General features: G+C 40.2%; 1 protein-coding gene across 1 annotated transcript; it reads left to right on the top strand.

Moving 5' to 3' along the window:
- Nucleotides 1-6,555: 6,555 nt before the first annotated feature.
- On the top strand, nucleotides 6,556-12,879 carry LOC117302178 (complement C1q and tumor necrosis factor-related protein 9-like). Its single transcript, XM_033785993.1, has 2 exons — nucleotides 6,556-6,636; nucleotides 12,067-12,879. Exon 2 carries the CDS (start codon nucleotides 12,067-12,069, stop codon nucleotides 12,877-12,879), a length of 813 nt encoding a protein of 270 aa, XP_033641884.1. The 5' UTR covers nucleotides 6,556-6,636.
- Nucleotides 12,880-26,227: the final 13,348 nt, after the last annotated feature.

Raw genomic sequence — 26,227 nt, 5'->3', positions numbered from 1 at the left:
GGGGTGAAAGATCAATTATACTTCTGCTGCTCCTTCATTATGGAACGACTTGCCGGATCATGTTAAACTTTCTCCTAGCTTTGTTCACAACTTCCCTCAAGCCTCATCTAACGAGGACTTCATAACTTTTTCCCGTTTGTTGTGTCACTGCCCCATGAGCATATTTAGATGGATACCCGCGCATTATACATGCCCACTATTATTATTACTATTAACTAAAATAATAAATAAACATAAATATTTAATTAATGATAAAATAAAATAACAAAATCACGAAAAGTTTACTAAAAAGTGGGAAAAAATAAGTCAGTAAATTCTCCAAAATTTTGGGAAAGTTTGAGAACATGTCGCAAGGATTGTAGAACATATTAAAAGTTGTTGTAATTGACATAAAGCTCAATTCGCCCTAAAATGTTGGCCAGGAATGTTGAAAAAGGGCTTAAGAAAACGCTTCGAAGCCGAAAACACCCCACGTAGCACTAGTAAGGACTTACGCACTCGATTGAAGTTACGAGTGCTTCGTGAATATGACGCAACTCGCTAAGAACGAACTAGTAATACGTAAGTGCTTACTTATTTAACATCTATTATGTTCTATATCGAATGATTCCAGCTATCTGTTTCATTGCCGGTCAGTTTGTGAGATATTTTGATTCAAAAACCAAAACAACCCATGATATTGATGAGGGTGGCGAATAATCAAACGATACATTCAGAATAGTGAACGCAAACACTGGTTTGTGTCAATGTTGCAGATTGTACATGTGTAACCTGTCCGAGTGTTATGAGTTGCTGAGCGATGTCAATGCAACCAATGTCAGTTTCCTTCTGCGGTATATCAGTCACACTCCCACTCTCGATGGGGCGAATGTGCGTAAAGTGCGGCAGGGGTAGCGTGTGTCACACGGGCAGTGCTGACGAATCCCGTTGCCTTGCTTTTAGAAAGCACACAAAGCAACGAAAACCTAACTTATTAGCTATATTATTATTCGATCGATACAAATTCAAGAACACAAGATTAAAATTATTACCAAACACTTGACAACAAATCAATGAAAGTAAATCATACTTATTATACACACACTGACTGGCAATGAGGTAATTGTACGTCTACCCCCGAGGGATTTTGAGTGACCAGAAGAGGGACCTATTTCCCGAGGCTGAAGGCCAAGGGAAATAGGCCCCTCTTCTGGTCACTAACAAGCCCGAGGGGGGAATAGACGTACACTAGTTACCGAATTATGCCAGTCAATATTGTGTATTATTATACAGCTCGGTCTTAAATGTGAAATAAGAACAACACGTGGAAAAGAAAGGAAGTTTTGTAGTTGCTGCTCACGGTTCAAGTCAACAGAGGGCGCTGTAACCGGGCACTATTTTCAAAGAACTAGTTCCGGCAAAACACATGCGCCCGATCACTAGACTAAGCTCATCCCACGACACCGTGTTTCAGCCAACCAGAATACAGGAAAAGCAAGAGGTGTGTTATAAAACATTATATGAATATTTTGACGTTTTTTTTTAACTTACCAGACTTTTGAGCAGATATCATAACAGACTCCACATTACGATGAGACTAGATTTACAATCTCCTGTAATAGCAGAATCGTCTATCCCTATCACTGATGTCTTGATTTTAACACCACTAAAATAAGCAGTAGCCGTACCAGCCGAGTCCGGTACTTGCCTGTCGGTATTGTAGGTCTAAAGAATGAAATAGGACAGGAAATAGTCACAGACTGATTTTATGCGCCGTATTTTTGACCACGTGGTGCGCTCTCAATGGGTGCGTTCGTTTAGCTTCCCTGGGTCGACCCCGCACTGCTCACTGACAAGAGCTAATCGAACGATCACACTCACCCTCTCATGGTGACGGCATGCACCTCAGGTTACCCCAAGTGACCCACTCCACAAGCAGGGCACTGGGGGCTGACCCGGGTGAGCCCCGTCAAAGCTATTCGAACGTACCGGGGCAGACCGGGGTCGACCAAGGGAAGCTAAACGAACGCACCCAGTATTTTTTATTTGAATGTCCAAATCAAAGTACAGGGGTGCGTATTGGCGGTCGTAACCAATAAATGTTTCGGTCATTGTCCAGTGATTAACCAATTCAACCGAAACAGTTGTTCGCCAAAAACGTACCCATTGGCTGGCTTAATAATCCACAATGATGCAAGATGACACTCCCTCACTACGTGCCTTGGTGCAAAATGATACTCTTTCCGCACAATAGTTAAACAATTGTATTCATAAATCACATTATTTTGTTAGTACTTTACACTGACACGACTTGACTTATTTCAATGCGGTACCATTTGATAGAGTATGGGCTTTGACGAGTGCAATTTGTTTGCATGAACGATTGCACGATTACTAGTTACACCTGCATTGCCGTTTAAAAAGTAGTAGTAAGGGCGTTTCATGTATAACTGTCTTTACAAGCCTGGGATTCCTGTCTGCTAGCCTGAAAGTCTGACGTCATTCTTCGAGTCTCGTGAATAAACACCAGAGACCAGTCTCCAAAACCGGCGTGTAGATTCACCATTGACCTCATTTCATATTTCGCAGTCAAACTCTATTGCGGACTTGAGAGCAGTGAACTGTTTGGGCATAATATTGGGTGCAAGTTTATCCAATGTCATTGTATCCAATGGAATCACTGGATCTCTGAAGCTGGGACCTGTATTTATCCTTCCGTATTAAGACAGGGGACCAGTCTACCTGTCTGTGACCTCCCCATACTGTTAAAAGTTCTATAATGGGAGACTTTGGGACGCTAGCTGGCAGCAGACTTACCAGGTACAAATGCCCATTGTTTACTTAGTTCTGAGCGTGCGCACATGATCGAGTACAATGGATTTTACCTGGTAAGTATGCTGCCACCAAGCGTCCTAAAAGTCTCCCTGAACAAATGGTATGGTAATAAACCTAAACCTGAAACCTGAACCAGGCCTGCATTAAGGGGGATGCTTTTTAAACGATGAAAATCTCCAGTAGTTTTTTTCGGTGTGTAAGGTTTGAGACATCACCATTTTTACCTTTGACAACGCTACACTAGGGAATTTATCCCATTCGAGGTATGTTTCTTCCCCGTGATCTCCTTCCAGTTGCCCCTTGAGAATCCTCGCAGCCGTCACGGTTGTTATACCCATCCCATCTCCGACGAAAAAAAAAACACGTTCTTAGCTTTATTCGTGTTGAGTGTTTGCTCCCTGGTTTAATAGCTTTCTGCAAACTGTCGTAAGCCAGTTCGTTCCAGTATTTCGCACCTACAACGATTTTATAAAATACCAACATTACTCGAAGACACTTAGATATAGTGTCGTCTTCTTAGAACTCGAAGATCATTAGTGCAATTTGTTTGGGTTTCTAAATTTAGCCTTTGCATATTTTGAAGCTCCTAGTAAATATAACAAATTGACCAAGAGTGCTCTTAATTAAATAAATAATTTTGGAAAAACAACTTTTATTTACTAAATAAAACATCCATTTGGTGATTATGGGGGCTTTGAACCTTTAAAATAAATTATTGGTTCTTGAACTTTAATTTCATATTTCAAATAGCCATTATCTATATCGGTACTTATGCTATAACATCAACTTCACATCTGTATTTTTTAATACCAATTAATCTACTGTGAAGTTTTACAATAAATGGGACTCCTTCAAAGTATTGTGCCGAGGTTAACTCTGCATTTTACTAAAGTGGTATACTATGTCGGTCAATTTTACACTTTGTGTTGCAGTAACGGTTTTTCAGCATAATTATATGAGGAGTTGTAATAAGATTTGTTTAAAAAAAAATCACCTCGAAAAACTAATAGTTACGAAAGCCCTCCAGAAAAAAACAACGATGTTTAAATCTGTGATAACGGCTTGATTCGTCATAGCGGATTCACCAACGCCTCCCCTCCCATCCCTACCCCCACCCCTCCCCGCGTAAATAGCGGATGGCGTATCAGCGTTACAAATCCTTAACGATTGAATGTGCATACAATCTAATAACATACACGTTTTGATGATTCCGTAACGATGGACTCTAAATTGTGATAACCGAATCAAAATATCTTGGCGTTTTTGTTTAGCAATATTCGAAATAGTTGATCCTAAATGTACACGTTCTTAATAAATTGTAGGCCTCTCATTGACATGCATTGAGTATTTATTAAATTACTGGGCCCTCGACTTCTTCAATGCTAATTATTTATTCAACAATCTTCTCCTGTATTTACAGATATTTGTTTGTTCATAACAAAAGTAAAACAATGACAAAGGGGAGTGGTACGAGGTCTTAAGCGTCTGTCTAAAATCAACAGTATCTTAGGCCCCGTTCCCACTGGACCCCGCGTTAATTTGGCCGTAAACAAAAGACTAAGCCGAAGGCAGGCCGGGTCCTTCATCTACGACCACGACCCTGCCAGTTTGAAACGAATGTTCAAGACTATGACTTAGCACAATTTATTCTTATTAATATAGCAAAGCCATTTTCGGTTTACATGAAAAGGCCAAAAACAATTGACATCGACTTGTAGATTCAAACTTGTGTTAAATAAATCCTGATCAAAGTTTGTATAAATCTCTCATAATTATGTGTTTGCAACTTGTCTGTACTCTGAATGTAGCTCGGAGCAAATGTGTGTAAACACCTTTTGTAATATTGTCAAAGACCAGTGTTCACTCTTGCCGCATCTCAACTTTGCATAAAATAACAAACCTGTGAAAATTAGAGCTCAACTGGTCGTCGAAGTTGCGAGATAATAATGCAAGAAAAAACACCCTTGTAACACGAAGTTGTGTGCTTTCAGATGCTTGATTTTGAGAGCCTCAAAATCTAATTCTGAGGACTCGAAAACAAATTCGTGGAAAATTACTTCTTTTTCGAAAACTACGTCTCTTCAGAGAAAGTCGTTTCTCACAGTCTTTCAAACTGCCAACAGCTCCCCATTACTCGTTACCAAGTAAGATTTTATGCTAATTTGAGTAATTAACCAAAAGTGTACACTGCCTTTAAGCACATTTTGACGATTTTGAGATTTTCAATAAAATGAACGAGTCCTTTATGTCAAAGAGGTTGCCCAAGATGGGGACAGAATCTCCGGGGACAGATTTCCATGAAACACCGGCCCAAGGCGGAATCCTGTCTTACCTGTTTTTTAAAACAATCAACATGACTTCAATCTCATCCAAAAGTTCATTTGATTGATTTTGATTTGTGTGTTTTGTATTGATTATTTTTGTGCCATTGAATATTCTTGTTTCCCAAAAGCATTTGTGCGTTTCGGTGGTAGTAGACTCTGAGAAAACAAAGAATACAATTGAAAATCAGTTTAAAAATACCCTTTAAGGGCAAAGGCAGGACACATTAATAGGTAACTTTCAACCACTAGTGAGTCGTTCCACTTGGTGTATTTCAACATATTCTTAAATTAACAAACCCGTGAACATTAATTTGAGTGCAATTGGTCGTCAAAATTGCGAGAGAATAATGGGAAAATCACCCCCGTCGCACAAGTTGTGTGCTTTCAGATGCCTTCAGTTTGAGACCTTAACAACTCGAGAAAATATTTCTTTCTCAAAAACTAGGTTTCTTCAGAGAGAGCCGTTTCTAACAATGTTTTATACAATTAACATCTCTCCATTGCTCATTACCAAGTAAGTCTTTATGCTAGCAATTCTGTTGAGTAATTACCTATGGTGTCCAGTGTCTTTAATGTTGCTCTGTTGGTGGCGCACTCTACTATAAATACATTGTCATTGCATTTCGATTTCGGCAAAAAACACACTGAGTTAGTGTTGGTAAACATATACTTCAAAAGAGTGGAAGCACGAAAGAGATCCATCTTAACAGTATATATATTGCGTACACAGTTCTTTCTATGATAATAAACTTGCACTTTAACTCACAATCATCAGGGAAATACATCAATTGAGCGGAAATAGAAGGAAAACGGCCAGGAACTTCAGGAAGCAATCACACAGTGCAACCCAGTAGGGCGGATATACATGTAAAAATACCATACCATTAAAGCATGTACACATTGAGCTCCATTGGTAACATACAGCCTCATACGAACCAATGATAGAGTAAGTCACTGCTTTCAATCACTGACTCACCATTGGTATCCATTCAACATACAGTCTCATTCAAACCAATGATAAAGTAAGTCACTGCTTTCAATCAGTGACTTTCACACATCCACAATGTAGTGTAGAGTTTTACACCATTGGTATCCATTCAACATACAGTCTCATTCAAACCAATGATTGAGTAAGTCACTGCTTTCACTCACTGACTCACCATTGGTATCCATTCAACATACAGTCTCATTCAAACCAATGATAAAGTAAGTCACTGCTTTCAATCAGTGACTTTAACACGGTATTGATCCACTATTGTAACATACAGCCTCGTTCAAACCGATGGTAGAGTAAGTCACTGCAATAAATCAGTTACTTTAACACGTATCTATGATTGGCTGCTCATCGATTGTCAATCAAACCCGAAGTAGACTGATGAGCACTTCAATGGAAATACAGCAGTATTTAAATGCGCTGCACCAGCAGCAGTGTTCATAACAACTTTGCATCAGAAGAGAGGAACTGAGAAGGTTTGGACTACAAGAACACATCATCAAGGTAAGTGTTCCTCATTCTACTGCCGTACTGAAGCTTTCGTTTCCAGATACAAGTAGTGGGTTTAAGGTTAGCCTATTGCAATGCGGTTGCAGTTTTTGCTCCAAAAGGGACACCACTCGATACAGCTGATATTCTCATGCAGTGGCTAAGGTCTCTTCTCTCCTAAAGCTCTGCCATCTTAGTGAACTGTGGTGGTACTATGATTGTACACACACATGTGCACCCAGTTGCATCTCCCTTTGAAACCTTGCCGTAATTGCCTCAAAGGTTTCGTTTCTCACGTTTATACGTACTTGCGGGTGGTTTTGGACGAGGCAATTTTTACACTGGTTTTCAGTGCAATGCCTTGTTACAAAATTTGACTTCAAGTTCTTTTCCACTGGATTGACATAAACGGCGCTTGACTTTCTGCTCGTTTAAAGCATAATTATTGTTTAAAGATAATTATGGTCAATAAAGGTATGGCATTGCATTGTTTGACGTGACCATTGCATTATTTTATATATAGTAATTAGGTAGACTATTTCAGATTGAACATTATATAAGATATGTACCTAGAATAAGAAGTCGATGGTCTTTTGGGAAACCGAGGGGGCAATAACCGAGGCAAGACGAGGGTATCGCCTGCTCCAAAGGTTTTAAGATAATCTTTACACTTTATCCTTTAACCTTGGCGGGCCACGGTTAAAGGGACAGTTGTTTTGTTTAACCAGGGCAATTGAGTACTTTTTTTAAGGCATTACATTGCCATCATGCGAGATTACAACAAAAATTGCAAAATTCGACCCAATTTAACGTAATAATGGCAAACATAAAAACTAAAATGATGGTAAGCCTCAGCAAAAAACAAATTTTCGAACGCATCTAAGGGTTTAGGTTAAACACGTAACACTGTATAGGGCCCATGAGTTGTGTTGTAAAACATTGGGTTTCGCCCATTTTCTACATCAAACTTAAACACTGGTGTGGTCAGCAATCGTCGATGTGCTGAACACATTTTAAACGCTTCTTATAAACACATTCTTAACATAAAGTAAACGGCTGATGCGTCAAACTAAACGCATCATAGTATAAACGAAACGCTTGACGAGTTTGGTTTGACGCATCAGCCGTTTATAAATGGGCACAAACCATTGCTTTCAACACAACTCATTGGCCCCATACACTGTTACGTGTTAACCCTATACACCCTTTGACGCGTTCGAAACCTGTTACAGAACCTAAAAACTTGTTTTTGTTTACAGTGCAGTTGTTGTGCGTTTTACAAATGTCTTCACCCTTTAGGAAATGTGATTGTTTGTCTTTGTACCAGTTTTTTTTGTTATGAACAGTTTTGTGATTGAGTCGGTCAGCGAAATAATCGCCTGCAATTTGTTAGAAGCACCGTTAATGCCATGATGTATAGCTTTTTCAAGCGAAAAATCTATGTTCATACCTCCTGCAAATGCGAATGCGAATATTTACAAATTTTGACGTCACAAAATCGCAACGTTTAATTCGCATCAGTTGAAATGTGTTCAATCCCTGCAAAAACAGTGATGTGGCTTAAACATTCGTATCCCATTCGCGTTCGCAGGAAGTACGAACAGGGCTATATAATGCCGATAATTTATTGCATGCATAGCTGCGCTGAAATCATCACTTTTGAAAACGAGGTCATCTCAAAACTAAAGTCTTGTCAACGAATTCTTCAAAAGTATTATCTCGACAACAGTGTCCCAGTTTTGGGGGGTCGAACAAGTCATCGGCCTGGTGCTAACTGGCTCACACTATGACAAATAAGGGTTACGGCAAGCAACGTCGAGCTGCGTATTGCAATTTTGAGTTTGCCGCCAATCAACGTGTTTTGCCGTCAATTGTCGCTGACGAACCCGCTAGCGACCAAAGACGGTCGAAAGTATCAGTCGTGTCCGTTCAGATTTCGTTGGAGAACGCAAACCCTCATTTCCTTGACGCAGACGGCCGCAATTATCAGTCGCATGACATTTCCATGCCGTGCGATTCCGCCTATTGACCCAATTCACCTGACGTCATCATCAAAATAATCTTGGAGGTGCCATTTTGGTGGTCAATGTCAACGTGTGTTGTTCAGAGAAGTGCGCTATTTAGTCGACTCTGCTTTCACACGTAAATCTATTGGCCACCAACATGGTGAGCGTGGTATCAGTCGCCGCGTGTGACGCGCGTGCAAGGGATCAATTGTCGTTTTGAGGTCGTCACAATTTCGTTGGTAGTCGTTGTCTGATGATTGGATGACCAGAATATTGTGAAGAGTGGGAAGGCCAAACTCGACTGTTATACAACCCACACACAGACGGTTTGATGTCGGCAAACGAGTCACGTCATCGTCGCCACAACCCACCTTCATCAGCCGCCGTTCCTTGCCGCCACACAATCCGCTGCCAGCCGTGTGACCCTTTTCCTGTTGTCACTGAAGGTCGTTCCCTCCCCGTCAGCTAATTATGATTTTTCACTTTGGGCTTTTTGCCTTTACTTTGCCGCCAACGTCTTGGGATTTTCACTGTCGCCACTTTCCGTTTGGGTTTTGCCCCGCTACTATGTAAGCCAGCCTTATTAAAGGTTGGCTTACATAGTAGGGACGGACGCGACTAATTTTTGCAGCCGTCTGCGGTCTCTAGCGGATTCGTCAGCGACAATTGACGACAACACACGATGAATGTCGGCAAACTCGCAGTTGCGATTCGCAGCTAAACGTAGCATGCCGTACCCCCTTATCGTCATAGTGTGAGCCAGCCTTAACAAAGGAGCACATATAAAAACAATTGTGGTTTGTTTTGAATTAAGTTAGCTTTACTCTCGGTTCTACCCTTACTCTGTACTCTCAGTAAAATGTTTTCTAGTTCTATTTTGTGCGAAACATTAGTAAAAAAAAACTATTTTAAACATTTCTGGCAAAAAGGTAAATCGTGAACATTATGGATTGATAACTCAGTTGGAGAGCGCCGAAACAATATGGGTCCAAGGTTCACATTCCACTTTTGACAACATTTGTTTTTCAAGTCAGTTTTGTTGTCTGAGTGGCTCCAAGTGACACCACATAATCGCCGAGTAACTAATTAGGTATCATATGTATGGATCGAAACTGTGATGTTTCAAATAGGTCTTTCAAATGGTAACAACATATAATTCAATTCTAAAGTCAACCTCCATGGTTCTTGGGTTGCTCCTGACGATGACTAGAGCAACCCAAGAACTGACTCCGCGGTAGTACAGTTAATTACGATCATATAAGCTAAAATAATAGTCCCAGCCTATTTCTATTTCATCCGCCCAGGTAATAGTTAATAAGCAGTACAGTTCTTTTCAGAACTGATAAGTCTCCCGAGCACCCGAACAATCTACTCCGCGGTAGTAGCATTAAGCAAGACAGTTCTCTAAGAACAAACTCTACCTGGCAAGTAGGTACACACATGGTGTTAAGGCGCAAACCAAATTATATACAACAGACCTGTTATCATTCGCACCCGTAGAGTGGCAATCCGACGAATAATACACAGTAATGACATCGAAGTCTTATCTAGCGCACGTATCTACCAACAAGGTACTCAAGGCGCTGAGTATAATTTTACCAACTATCAGAAAGATAACTTATTGAAGTGATGAACTCGAAGAACTCGATGAGAACCATTTATGTAGCACCTAAGAAGGAGTTACAAGGTGGCACGGCGTACACAGCAGCCAACACCAGGTGAACCCCTTCACTTTTCGATAAGTGCACTGGGTTCCTTTACATGCGTTATACACAACACATGGGACCGACGGCTTTACGTTCCTAATGACGAAGCAATAAGTGTCACGGCTCGGGAACGGACCCTAACTCTGCTGATCAGAAACACCAGAGTTTGGTGCTCTAAACCGTTCGGCAACGACACTTCTGTTGATAATAATATCAATTATAAACAGTTTTAACACTCTAAAGGCGTTCTCATTTAGTTGCTTTCAAAAAGACCACAACATTTTGGAAAACTAATGTCACAGTTAACCCAATGCAACCGTGACGCGAAAGACAGTTTGCTAACTCTAGAACAAAAGTCTCTTCGACAAGATATTGTATTTACAATTATTTTACATTTATTTACAATCACTGGGGACACTGCCCCATTTCTTGAAAAAGTACACTGAATAACTATATCTTTGATTCTACGGAAACTAATCAATAAACTCAAAACACTTCGTCTCAATCTTGTCAAATAAAGCTTATGACTTCAACTCCGACCAAAATGTTCAAAATATTGGGTGAATAAAATTGGCCAACCGTGAAAATGTCCAAAGGTTAAACTGTCCTGCGGTACCAATGTCTTGCTCCACTCTTCTTCTAACACTTAGGCACGTGTCATAGACTCTCCTGCCTTCCTTTTTGTCCGTCTCAGAACTTCCATTAACGCTTCTCACTCTATGAGGGAGGGTATAGTCCCTTTGAACTTCTAGGAGAGGTTTAGATTCCCACTTCAATATCATGGCCATCTATAAAATAATTATTAAAACAAATACAATAATGCCTGATGCTCTCCTTCATTTTGATAAATACACATGCACTTCTCAAACAATTTTTTTGTCTGATTTCTTCTTCTCAAATTCAGAGTATTCAAATTACAAAGCTATTCAAATCCAATGCTCCATTAATACAGCATGAAATACACATTTCAAAGAACAATTTAGTTTTAAGAATTCTGCTCAATTAGAATCATTATCCTCAAAAACAATAAGCAATATTTCAATTTACGATTTTTTCCTTGTTTCCAATCTCAAACTGCCGATCTCTGCCACTTCAGTTCTCTGCCAATCAATTGCTTAAAATAACAGCCTGAGAAATCTGTTTCTGATTAAGCATTACAATTGCAGTAAAAGAACAACCTCAAAGGTTGTAATTGTAGCGCGACACTGTTGAGATATAGGCACTTCAATGCCACTCCCTAAAATATTGCATACCACAAGGAAAGGGAAGGCACTGACCTCTGCACTCCTATTCATAAACCAAGTTACAACATTAGCATAATAACAAGAGTTCACAGCCTTTGGGAGAAATATACATATTCATTAGTGTAAACTTAAACATACATATTCATTAGTATATCTGCTCTTGCAAAACAAACACCATACATTAGAATGGGGGGTAATTATGCCAACTAACTAAAGCTAACTTTGTTTATAAGTCCAGTTCTTTTGAAAAAAAAGTGATTTCAAAATAAAATTAACACCCACTTCATTTATTTTACTGATTTAGTTCATCAAACTTAGAATTTAATTCGGTTAGTCAACTAATGTACCATTTTATCAAATCTAATACCTTACGGGCGAATACATAAAAAGTTTGGACCAACTGACACATGACCAACCCTCCCAGCTACGAAAACAACATTGCTATAAATGTTGTAATTGTTTGTTTTCCGTCTGTCTTTCAACTTACAGATGAAGATTACTATAGCAGTGGCCATTGTCTTGGCTTTTATGCAAGTTTGGTTATTGGTGGCTACAGCAGCAGTTTCACCTGATCCGGGACTGACGTGTAACTCCTGCTGCCAGGGCCCAGCCGGTATACCGGGAATCCCCGGATCTAATGGAAACCATGGTCAAGGGCTTGTAGGCCCGAGAGGTGATGCAGGCTCCCCTGGTGAGGTAGGTCAACCCGGGGCTAAAGGAGACAAGGGGTCAGATGGACTGGGTGGTGAGCCAGGCGCTAAAGGGGATCATGGACAAAAGGGAGATCAAGGAGTCGGTCAACCAGGAAAACAAGGACCTCAAGGTCTGCATGGGATGAATGGTCTGAAGGGGGAGAGAGGTGAACCTGGACCAGCTGGACAGACTGGTGAAGCAGGTGAATGTAGTACGCGACGGTCCGCCTTCACTGCAGTGAGGAATGCCGTCTTCAGCCCTCCATCCTCCTGGGATCCCCTGCCCTTTGAAGAGTTATTGTTTTCAGAGGAAGGGACTGATTTCAACTTGAATAACGGCACGTTTACGTGTAATGTGCCTGGGGTATACGTATTGATGTTCTCAGTCTATAAATCATCAAGTGAGTCTTACCTATATGTCCTCCTGAGGAAGAACGGTAACAACATTGTTGCAGGGAGTGTATACGATGCAGGTTATCATCAAGTGAGCAGCAGTGCAGTGATTCCCCTGCACTACGGAGATCAAGTTCACTTAGCTGTAAACGGTCCAGTATATAGTGGCTCTAACCATGACACGTCTTTTACAGGATTCCTGCTGTACGAAATCTAAATCAAACATAAAAACACACGGAAACGTTTTACTGTTTTATATAACGATTTATGTGTTTCGAAATACAATAATCACCTAGTTAATTGTGTTTAGATGGGGCAGTTTGTTTAGATGAATATAATAAATTAACAGTTGTTTTAATGCATGTAGGACAATTAGTTTGATTAAAAACGTTATGTTTTAGAGCGTGGTATTGCAAACGTGTTTATTGTGGCGAAAACATTAAAATGTGTTGTTTTTTCTGTCACGTTAATTGTGCGATAAATATCAGTTCATCTTTTTTTTTCTTTTTTTTATCACATCTTCGGGAAAATTTTATATTTCTACTGTAATTCCGAGGGTGCAATGATGAGTCCTTGAAACGACTCTACGACATTCAAATTAATATGCAAAATGAAACTACGCAATAAAAAACCGATAGTTTAGTTAATAGTATATGAAAACAACTGTAACTTTATATTCCTTGATAGAATTCATTATGGCCGCCGGTTATGCCTGCAATTTTTATTCAAACATTTTAAATTGGTGGAAAAGGCTGTACCCTGTTGAAGCAACAAAATACAAATATTTCACCTAACAATTGGTAACAGTTGTCTTATGTTGATGTCTTATGATATTAAACAAAATAATGATAACTTCTGATCAAAAGGTCATAGCGTTTTAAAGTTCCTGGAAAACATTTCTTTTGTGTCTTCCTTTCCCGAACACGTCTCGATATTATGAAACATATAACTGTTCCTCGTAGTTTCGCGTGAGTTTGTTTTTAAAAGAGAGAGCACCTTTTTAGTGCAGATGAAACATTGGGTATTCGTTTTGAACAACCTTTGTATAAAACGTTTGATGATGTCACAATAACTTGTTAAAGAGGGGATGCACATTTCTGTACAGCGATTGGTTTAACCGTCAAAACGGCATGAAACCAATCTTGCTGTATCAAGAAGGTTTACCAACAAAAAAGCACCATTTACTGTGAATTTGGAAAATACAATTTTCCTCATGAGCTGGTTACACAATACTGCAGTTTATCTTGTCTGATCTCCCTTACTACATAAAAGTGTCGTTGGCAGTAAAATTAAACAAAAAACATTAGAGGTCCTCGAAACCACTTGTGTTTAATGTTTGGATTAACGTTAGAATACATGAGATAATAATTGATACATATATTGCTACAAATCATTATTTATCAACAAATTATTAATCATTATTTTAGTGTACTAATGTTAAGATATATATCATAGTTCTAGAAATAGTGTATTTTGTTTGTTTAAATAAGTACATTTTAAGGAATAAACATTGACGTAGTATCAGTCGATCGTTTTTTTTTTTTTTTTTTCCGTTTGGATATATAATGAGTTTTTAAATATCATTACTGCTAAACACAGTTTACAAGCTAAACAATTTCCCCAACATTGTTTTTTCTACTTTTCAAAAACTACAGCACCTCAGCAAGTAGTTGTTAAAGAGAAACGTTCTACTATCTTTGAACAGTGTAAGTTTAATGTAAATCAGTGAACATTGTGTTTTTGTCCTCCTACAAAAAGAACCCAAACCCTTAAATTTGAAATCATCAGACTGAAGTTGCTGTGTCAAATAGTTCAGAGCACGCTTTTTTAAATGGCACAATGGTATAACAACCGTTTGCCCAGCACAATTAAGTAAAATGTTGAGCTTTATTTTCTTATAGTCTGATAATCTAGAATTCAACTTGTTCTCTTATTATTGACCAGACCCTCATGAATGATATAAGTTGTACAAGCTCATCAGCCCTTCCCAGTGTTGCTAGATGAGACCGGTGGGGTCGAGCAAATCGGTCCCAGTGCCTCATTGGAAAGCACATGCATTGACTGACTTACGCACCTGCGCATTGGACCTAAACCCTGGACAAATAATCCCCGGTCGCCTCTCCCTGTACACAACCAACAATCTATGGGTGCGTTCGTATAGCTTCCCTAGGTCAACCCCGGTCTGCCCTCGGTACGTTCAAATTGCATTAACGTCATTCCAGGGGCTCACCCGGGTCAGCCCCCAGTGCCCTGCTTGTGGAGTGGGTCAGTTGGGGGTGACCTGAGGTGCATGCCGTCACCACGAGAGGGCGAGTGTGATCGTTCGATTAGCTCTTATCCGAGTGAGCACCGCGGGGTCGACCAAGGGAAGCTAATCGAACGCACCCTATGTAGACGGCAAACTGTAAGAAAATATACGTAGAGGGCGCTGTGGCTCCGTGGTGTTATTTTAATTGGGAATATATTTTCAAAGCGCTCTCTTCGTATAAATTTGTCAACAATGTACGATGTGATGTGTGCAGATCTGAACGTTGGTTGTATGTGTGCTTGCGAACACCGTTTTCTTTGAAACCAGGGGATGAAAATTACAATAGCGCCCTCTTTTATTTATATTTACTACGTACATACAGTCTGCGGTGTTGTTACCCAGACTGCAATCCCGGCCATATCTTTTTGGCCCCCCTGCCCCATTTCATAGTTGGTTCCGACTGCCGGTCTTCAGCGTTACATTCAACATTGAGAGGGGCGGGACGGGGGCAGACAAGATTTATTGTCAGTGTGAAATAGACAGGGAGTGGTTATATATAACGTAGGAATGGTTGGCCCAAGCATTTTGGCCGGGATTGGAGGCTCCGTTGTCGGAGGAACAAAACTCGGCTCATTTGACTGGCGACAGAACATGATGTTTTTTTTTGCTTTCGAAAAAACTGCAAACAAACGAAATGAACTGGTCCCTCCAAGGTTCCCCAGGCTGGTAGGGGCCGCAGTTAACGAAGAGCCGGAGTGCTATTGATTTGTCGTCGGAGATTCTGATATCATTACGGTCGGAAGCAGATTGAACCAAAAGAGGGTGCTTTCGAAAGTAAAAAAAAACCACCATGGTCACCGCTCACTGTGGAGGAGGAAACTACCTCAAGGGCCACGCGCAATTCTCCAGGACTGCTGCCGGAGATTCTTTCCCCTGTTTGGGAAACTCTAACATGGGCTGAGTGAGGGTGACTTAAACGAAGGCGCTATCACAAGTAGTTTGTAACAAGTTTGCCGTATAAGGGGGAGGGAATTTTGGGAGAACATAATCTCCTGACACACCTCCCCAAAATTGGGACAGAATCTCAGGGAACAGATTTCCATGAAACACCGGCCCAAGGCGGAATCCTGCGTTACGTGTTAAACAATCAACAAGACTTCAATCTCGTCCAAAAGTTGTAAATAGTAAAAACATTTTGTTCGCAATGTGTTCATTTAATTTGTTTTGCTCCATTGAATATTCTTGTTTCCCAAAAGCATTTGTGCGGAAGGAGACTCTGAGAAAACAATGGATACAATTGAAAATCAGTTTAAAATTACCTTTTAAGGGCAAAGGCAGGACACATTAAGAAACTTGCAAGCACTAGTTACGTCTTTACACTCGGTGTATCTCAACATATTCTTAAATTAACAAACCCGTGAATATTAATTTGAGCTCAATTGGTCGTCGAAGTTGCGAGAGAATAATGGGAAGACACCCCTTGTCGCACAAGTTGTGTGCTTTCAGATGCCTTGAATTTGAGACCTCAACAATTCGAGAAAGTACTTCTTCTCAAAAACTAGTTTTCTTCAGAGAGAGCCGTTACTCACAATGTTTTATACTATTAACATCTCTCCATTGCTCATCACCAAGTAAGGTTTTTATGCTTACAATTATTTGTTGAATTTTGAAAGGTATTAGAAAATGCTTCAAAACAACAGAATTTAGCCATTAACTTATGGTTTGGTGTAACGTACCCCAGAAAAGGTGTCTTCAAATTAAAATCCTCAGTTTGTTGAAATAAAAAGTTGTTAAAGCTTGACTTGAGTAGTATAGTAAAACGTTCGTGTAAAAAGCAATACACAACTTGCCTTATGTTGCTTTATGTGCTTGCAAATTAGTCTGTTCTGACAAAATACATTAAAATTGACAATGTATTTTTTTTTTTTTTTTTTTTTGACCTTGTTTGAGGTAACGATTTAATTTAATATTTAATAAATGTCTGTCCAATGATAAAAAGCGAAACTGCCGTTGGAGTTTCGAGCCAAGGGGGCAATGATGTGTCATAGAAACAATTAGGTGAATATTTTTGCTCGAATAAGATGAAAATGTTATGTTTATTTAAACAAAACTAACTTCGGTGTACTAGTGTAGTCAACATATTCACTTTACTTACCAATCGGGCACTTCGAGCCGGATGGTGGCGCATTTCTTATTCATTTTAATTTGTTTAAGTTTACAGATTTTAGTGACTGGTAACTGTAAATGTAATCATTCGATAAATATGTTTTGTGGATTGACAAAAAGTGATCAGACAGAAACAAAATCACACTACAATTGCACGCACGTTAATCTCCCCAGCTGATGGCTATGTGGTGCCCGGAAGCTCAGTGGCGACCTTATCATCGTGAGACTTACACGGTCTATTGGAGAGACTTTGTTTGCTCGGGGAACATTCAAGCGATTGATCGAAGAAATCGTGGAGGAGTGTAATGTGACAGTTAAGTGGTTATAATGAGGTGTAGTTTTGTTAAAGCATAAAAACGAGAAGAGCAATCTTAAAATGGGTTCGTTCTCTAATTGGTAGCCAATGAAGTTCCCTAAGTGTAGGGGTAATAATATGTTCTCTCAAGGGTGTGGAACATACTAAACGAGCTGCACTAGTTTGTAGTCTTTGAACTCTGTCCAATTCATATGACGTTGCAACAAATAAGCAAAGTTAATACAACTGTCAAATAAAAGTTTCTATATTAAATCGTCCTGGTTAGGGTGCACGTATATATTTAACCCCCCGAGAGCTAGGCCGAAACTGGCCGAATCGTCCGGTGCTGTAATGAGCATGATTATCAACAGGTGAATGCACACCGCTTGGTTTGGTAACCTGCATATTCATGATCTCCTTGCCCCTGCTTCCTAGCTTTTGGTACACAAAGGAATAGATGGGCGGCTGTTAATCCCTGATGACTTGGACAAAGCCCCTCTGTGCCCCGATTAGTAATCAGTCCTGGCCATAAACTTCTATTGTAAGTTTATTGCTGGTTTCTATGTTATAACTGCATTTGCAAAAATAAATAAGGAATGATTTCTTCAACTAAATTCTGTTGTTAAAAATACTGTTCCGTGTTACAGATAAATTAGATAGTCAAAGGTTTCTTCCGTGGTTGACAGCTCCCTATTAGAGAGGTTCCGCAGAGTCACCGATACTCTTACGTGAACGGATACGTCATAATACGTCATCACTTTTTGAGGTCCCTGGGGATGTGACGTATAACCGTTGTACACAAGTTAGAATAGTCGCTCAAAACGGGAATCTGTCGCCATACACTTAAGTAAGAACGATTATATTTTGTTCATGTTTTTGGATCGGATTTTTATTTTTTAATGCACCAAGTTTTCACCATGTCTTTTAGAGGTATCATACATGGATGTAGTTGGACATTGTTCCACCATGCTTCAAAAAAGAGAAATGGACTAAAAAGTTAGGCGACGGATGTCAGTTTAGCCTGTGGAGTTTTTATGTACTGTACATTTGGCTAATAGCGCCCTCTTGAGCCTCAAGTTGAGGGTATTCGTTAGAATTTTGCAAAACAAAACTACACAGCTCTCTTGACGCGAACGCGTACGGTTCGATATCTGTATGCGTATTCGTATCCGCGACTCTGCGAAACCTCTCTAATAAGACGGACACAGATTGTACGTAATATTGTGATATAAAAAATAAAAATAATAAAAAAAAGTGCAAAAAAAAGTAATGTAATGGGGTAAAACCGAATTAGGTTTGTTGGAATATAAAACTTAACTCTCATTATACGGCAATTATGGTAGCCTACGTCTATGTCACCGCAGTTTGTAAATGACGACGTGCGGCATCTAGCCTAAAGCCCGTGCCAATAAGTGACACAACCCCACATCATGTACGTACATGTACATTTAGCTCAGTATAGATGCGGCGCAAGGGTTGTAGACAAAATCATGTTCCAAACGACAAACCTTGGTTACATTGGCTGTGCCATACAGACGATAGATTGTACTTGTTCAAATTGGTACATGAAGCAACGACTCACCTAAAATATTGTCAGTTTCAAGTGGATTGACGTCTTTAAATTGTTCCAAATTCCACACGTACTTGCTGTTTGTCTTGTCTTTACCTGCTTGCCATTCGTCTTAAACAAAACATAATATTGTAAAAAACATTTAGTGAAATAAATCCTTTACTTCATGTGACCGAGAGAAAACTAAATGCTGTGGAACTATAAATTTCTTGAAAACATCTATAAAGTCAAGGCTTGATCAAGTGTAACTATTTCGATGAGAGATACTTCTACAAGAAAACAAACTTTAAAAAGAACAATAACAAAAACAAAGAAAAAGAAAATAAGACGAATAGATTCATTACCATTAAATAAGTTCGTCTGGATTGCGGAAGAATATTAAATTAAAGATTTGTTTTTACAAATCCAAAATTGTGTATGATGTTACTAAACATATAATTTACAAAGCTCCTAGCTTAGGAGTGAAACGTAACTACTAGTACTAAATTATATGTAAAGTATACTTTATACATAATTTTGGATTTGTAAAAACGAATCTTTTATTTCAGATTCATTACCACTTTATATTCAAGTTCATTCTTCTTATCTTCTATAACTACGCACCATGCTGTCTCTGTGGTATTTAGAAGATATTTGTCACCCTGCAAACATGGAGAGCCAGACTAAAGCAAGGAGGAAGACCGTTCAACACGAGGAGGCAAAGGGGTATTGGAAGGCGAAGTTTCTCGCCTGCTGAGATAGTGAAGTTAGTTTACCTTGTTGCATTGGATTGGTAGGTGCTTAACAACAAATTTTCAGATGTTGTAACGCTGAATAGAAAGGCCGACACCTGGGCAAATCGCGGAGAATCAACTGTGTTGGAAAAGTCCTCAGAACTACCAAAGTGGTTCATCACAAATGGGATGACATTAAGAGATTTCGCAAGCTTTCACACGACGCAAACATGCAATGAGAGCACAATATGTAGTTGGTTACCCCTAAACTAAAAATATAAAATAAACAAATAAACGAAGTAAGTAAAGTAAATGAAGCAAATACTACAGAGCAACTCGTTCGCACATTTGTAACCTCCCGACTTGTCATGGGAAACTCTCTCCTCTATGGACTGCATAATAATCAATTTACCGCTTGTCTCGCCTTCAAAATACTGCCGTCAGAATTGTAACTCGGTCCAACACTAGAGTCACATCACACCTATCCTACAAGATCTACATTGGCTACCCATTAAGGATAGAATCATCTTCAAGATCCTTGTGTATGTCTATCGCTCATATCAAAAGGCACTTTATCACCATATCTCTCAGAAGGACTCCAACCCCATACTTCCAACCGCCAGTCTATATGCGATCTAATAACAAACATCTTTTCAGGAACCCCCTGGCCATAACATCATGGGGTGAAAGATCAATTACTTCTGCTGCTCCTTCATTACCACCTGATAAATATACACAGACACAAGGATTTGTTGTTGTAGTGAACACTGCCAAGAGTTAATTTATTCCGTACTCTGAATTCCGTGGTAAAACGCCAATTCATAATAATATAAGGGATTTCCCTTTATTTAATTCCATCCAGTGGTATCCACTCATAAAGAAGTATACCAGTTCCAATTATAAATACACTTTGCAGCCAGTCCGCAAAGGTTCCCAATTACACTCTGCGAACGGTAAATTTCCAATCCGCAAAGGTTCCCAATTACACTCTGCGAACGGTAAATTTCCAATCCGCAAAGGTTCCCAATTCTCAGCGATTTGCCAAAGAAGGTACCAGACCATTTACAATTATTATAATTATAAATGCATTCATTGACTGGAGAAAACTCCGGGTCAATGAGGTTCCCACTTCCAGCGAGTTGCCAAGAAGGTACCAAATTAATTTACTTCTTTATATACAATCACATCATTTTATTACCACCATATTTATCCATATCAATTCACATAAATTAATTTACCACTTCCTCACAGGCTTCCATGCCTATTAGCTTCTTGTTTATAGGAACAACCTAAACTTACCGACAAAGCAAATTTTGATATAAAAATTTGCCCAAACGCCCAACCACCCCCCCTTTTTTATTATTATTTTGTTTGATTTTTATTTACAAAACTTTGTCCGAGTGTGAGAGAACCTCAACCCGTCTGATAAATGTTATGAACCAAATGAATCATGTCTTGCCAGTACGCACCTTCCGGGAAGGGGTAACGAGATGGGGGTGTTTTATAACATGTGCGTTTTGCATCTCCCGAAGTATCTTCTTTGCATAAAATCCCAAGTGCCCTCCTTTAACTTTACTTTGATACTTCGCACTTAACAATCGTCTGACCAAATTAACCGTGTGTAGGGTAGGATATTCCTAATTACCTTTAGGCTCTCTTTTACCCTATGTCTTATCTGTCCCGAAATTTCCTTCAATATATCTTTGGTCCCTAGATGTAACACTATTGTCCTCGGGACCTCGCCTTTTGCCAGGTATCTCCTGAGCCTAGTCCCAGCCGTCCAGGCGTGCCCCAGATACGCCTTCCCATTATAACAACACTGACTGTATTCTCCAATGACGTGGATGTGTTCTTGTTTATCACCGATTGAGGGGGTGGAGGCTGTTCTACTGACATCACATCTACAACGCCTTGCTTGTTCTTCCTTTGCTGTGCCTGCCAGTCAAGGAATGCCTCCATCTCGGTAGCGAGCGTGATTGCCTCAGTCAGAGTTGTCACTTTCCGGGAAAATATGTGTTGTTGTAGTTGCTCGTCCCCCAGCGCATTACGGAACGCATCCACTGCCAAGTCCTCCCGTGCCTGTACGGGAAACTGAGGGTAGCTCTTGGATACTAAGCGTTGAATGAACTGTCCCAAACTGCCGATTGTTTCACCGTGACCTCTGGAACCTTGGCTGTATCCCCAAATCGTTCCTCGAAATGCTCCAGGATGGATGAATACACTTTGCGTGCCTCAGGTGTCATGTCGGCAAGTGCCTCCAGTGCCAGGCCTCTCAGATGTGAAGCCAGGAACATTGCCTTCTCAGTTTCTCTCCACTGGTTGATTGTGGCAACGCTCTCAAAATGAAGAAGATAATCTGCCCACGGGGAGACTCCATCAAATTGATCCGGCAGCATCAGTGGTATGCGGATCCTGTGGGGGAACTCTGAAATCTCCGGGTGGTGAATGTGTGCCGGACGGTACGGCTCCGAGTGGTTCCGTGCGTCCGACAGAACCGTGTACACAGCGGTGGGCTGCTCTGGAGTGAGATGTGTCTGTGGTGTGTGATGGGTGCATGTCGGACGGTACGGCTCCGAGTGGTTCCGTGCGTCCGACGTAAATGTGTATGCAGCGGGGGGCTGCTCTGGAGTGAGGTATGTCTGAGTAAGTTGTGTGATGGGTGCATGTCGGACGGTACGGCTCCGAGTGGTTCCGTGGGTCCGACGTAAATGTGTATGCAGCGGGGGGGGGGGGGGGCGCCCTGTATTGAAATGTGTGCCTGGTGTATGATTGAGAGTCGGACGAGACGGCTCCGAGTGAATCCGTAAGTCCGATAGAAATGTGTATGCAGCGCGGGGGCCGCTCTGAAATTAAATGAATGTCTGGTGTATGAATGTGTCGAACGAGACGGCTCCGAGTGGTTATGTCCGTCCGACGTGAGTGTGTGTGTAGCATGTATATGTTCTGAATTGAATTGTGTACTACTTGTATGCTTGCTGCCTAGCCCTCCGAACATTTCACCTGGTGTGGCTAAGCCTGGCTGTGTCCAAAGACTGTCTAAAAATCTCGGGTAACAACACCTCTACCCTCTGTTCCTCTAATGATAGCAAATTGTCTTCAGTTGTCAAAGAATGAAAATTGGGGGAATAAGTCTGGCCTCCTCCCTGGCAACTGCTGTCCTCGCCGTGTGGTGAGTCGGACTCCATACTTGCTCGGTCTCGTGTATTTATCAACTCAGAAAAACTACCTTTATTCCTTGTCCAAACTGTGCCGCCGCTGCCACCAATGTAGCGTTGACCGTGGGTTGCGTTGTACACAGTTTAATGACACAATTGAAGGTACAATTAACTGCCTTTTCTGTCCATTTCTTAGGAGGTTTATTCACACGCAACAATCATAAAACTATACGAAAAAGAACCCTAAGCCAGATACCGCCCTCTCCAGCGAGCAGACACGATCGGCTCGTCTGGGCCACAAGCGTTGCTCAGAAGGGGAGTCGTGCTGGCGCCCCCTACCAGTCGATCGGCACCGCCGCTACAATAGACAACTTATGTTATGCGCATTAGCTTTTAAACTGGATGTTATTTGGTGCAAAAATTGAAGTGACTTGAAAAGTATGGGTTCAGGTTGCAATGTCCATATGGGCATCCATGACATGGGGGACTAAGATTTTGTAAGGAGTATTTCCCATGGCAGAAATCCTCATAGGAACACGCTGCCTCAGTTGTAACCGTTTGTTATGAAATGCATATGGTTAGAAAAGTAGAATACAATGATCCATCACAAATTTGCCTCAAACATGCAGTTTTCCTTTTACTTAACGAACTAACACGGTCGGCCATTTATGGGAGTCAAAATTTTGACTTCGTTTACTTAAATTGCCGACCGTGTTAATCGACGAGGTAAAACAAAAACCGTGTAATTTCGAAGCATATTTGTGTGGATCATTGTATTCTACTTCTACCTCATCTTTCTACCCATGCATTTCATAACAAACGGTTACAAACGCTATTTCAAAGACAAACTCGACCGATCCAAGGCAACGTGTTCCTTTAATTAATAGTCTCATCCATTAACCAGAGAACAGTTTTTTTCTCATAAAACTCTGTGTTACAACATCTGAGATTTCTTTTATTGACCTGGACCGGCGCCTTTAAATGTTCATACAGAAAAAGTGCGCCTTACAAATGCCGTTTGATTATTTTTTTTATTATTAATAAAAGAACAGGGATACATTAGTACAATTCTTGCACGCTGTGTTGGGTCCACGGTGTTTATGTTCACCTAGGGGGCAAGGGGAACCGCGGCAAAGCCAAGGGTGCCATTTGCCCTCGAGGAGATACACGTGCACCCCATACAGCGTGGACCAATCGTTTTATCATACCATGATAACAGAGGAGTAGCGGTACTCTTCTTTGGAGGCGATCTGGACCCAATTTCATACCTCTGCTTAAAGGCGGTGGACACTATTGGTGAATGTCAAAGACTAGCCTTCACAGTTGGTGTGTCTCAACATTGCATAAAATAACATCCCTGTGAAAATTTGAGCTCAATCGGTTATCAAACTTGCGAGAAGAAAAAAACACCCTTGTTTGACGAAGTTGTGTGCGTTAAGATGGTTGATTTCGAGACATCAAGTTCTAAATCCGAGGTCTCGAAATCAAATTCGTGGAAAGTTACTTCTTTCTCGAAAACTATGGTACTTCAGAGGGAGCCGTTTCTCACAATGTTTATACCATCAACCTCTCCCATTACTCGTCACCAAGAAAGGTTTTATGCTAATAAACATTTTGAGTAGTTACCAATATTGTCCACTGCCTTTAAGGCCAAATTCTGTACTTGCCATCAGCAGTCTTCACTAACAGATCAAGCGCTAAATTTCTGCGCTTGCTGTGTAAACGGAATGCCCAGTAACGTGGACTTCACACGCGCAAGCATAATTTTCTTATCTGTGAAGTATTATTTGACAAAAGAGCAGAATTCCCTGCTTTTGTAAGTGCTGATTCTTTGCTTATGGTAAGCAGAGCCATGAAACTGGGCCATGCTGTCATCTTCAAACATTTTTATGATAAAGTTGCCACAGTTTAATCTTCACTGTTGCCTACACAGGACTGAAATCAGTGCGCGTAGTACCAGAGTCCTAACTATAAAGTGGAGTTATACAAGGAAGTGAGAGCAACCAATGGTGGGCCGGGCACAATCGATATAACTCAAAACCCATGTCACAGCGTGCAAAAAATGTTTTGTTATACCCAAGTAACATTATTCTTCTTCTTCAAACATTATTACCATGGAGTATGCAGTGGTTTAATAAGCAGGTGAACAGTTGAAACAATTCTTCACCATTCCTTCTAACCCGTGGCTGTTTCATACAAAGCACTGGAAATCGACCAACGGTGGGAAGGTAAGGTTGGCCTAGACGAGATAACAAAACTCATGTTACCCTCCGCGCTGTGCGTAGCACTCATCCTAAGCCATGGTACATGCGTTTTTGTATCACATCACGTGATTGCTTCTCAACCAATACAATAAAATAGTCACAATCTGTTAACGTGGTATAACAATAACTGATATTTATTGAACAAAATTAGTTTAAATGGAATACCTAGGGGATATGAGATTTATTTTCCTTTGACACAAAGTGTGCTTTGTATTTATTAAGAATTTTAACCATTTAAAGCCCTCTTCTACATGTTGTAAAACTTTGAACTTCTGTGAAAACTTTGAACTTCTGTGAAAACTTTGATAGGGATAGTCGTATTAGTCTGAACAAATAAAACAAGGAAGGTACAAGGGGTAGCTCATAAAGAAAAACAAATAACCTCAAAAAAGGGCACAAGCTTTCGTAGCAACTATTTTATCAGATACAATGGTATCTATGAAAGCTCATATGCATTTTGTATTGTAATAAGTTAGTCTTTAAAGACACTGGACACCTTTGTTAATTGTCAAAGAGCGGACTTCTCACTTGGTGTATCTCAATATATGCACAAAATAAGAAACCTGTGAAAATTTAAACACATCTGGTCATCGAAGTTGCAAGATAATAATGGAAGAAAAAACACCCTTGTCACAACTTCGAGTGCCAATGTTTTTTTTTTTTCCATTATTATCTTGCAACTTCGATGAGCAGATGTGTTTAAATTTTCACAGGTTTGTGATTTCAAAACCTCAAAATTCTGAGGTCTCTAAATCGTATTCAAATACTTTAGTGGACAATTATTTCTTTCGCGAAAATTACGTTACTTCAGAGGGAGCCGTTTCTCACAATGTTTTATACTATCAACAGCTCTCCATTGCTTGTTCCGAAGTAAGATTTTATGCTAACAATTATTTTGAGTAATTAGCGATAGTGTCCAGTGCCTTTAAAGCCATTATACACTTTCGATAAACAGTATTGTCCAAATAACAAACCTACGAAAATTTAGTCTCAATCGGTCATCGGAGTCGGGAGAAAATAACGGGAAAACCCACTCTTGTTTCCGCGCATCTCGCCGTGCCATGACATGTGTTTCGAATAAATCTGTAATTCTCGCTAACGAGAATTGATATTGTTTTAATGTTTTCTCAAAAAGTAAAGCATTTCAAGGAACA

This window comes from Asterias rubens, chromosome 18 (assembly GCF_902459465.1).
Source record: "Asterias rubens chromosome 18, eAstRub1.3, whole genome shotgun sequence".
In the NCBI taxonomy this organism is placed as follows: Eukaryota; Metazoa; Echinodermata; class Asteroidea; order Forcipulatida; family Asteriidae; genus Asterias; species Asterias rubens.
Note: the sequence above shows the minus strand (reverse complement) of the source record. Positions and strands in the feature narration are given on the sequence as shown.

What these genes read in the sequence shown, in the direction of transcription:
- LOC117302178 (XM_033785993.1), top strand. Translation starts at nt 12,067, where the DNA reads ATGAAGATTACTATAGCAGTGGCCATTGTCTTGGCTTTTATGCAAGTT.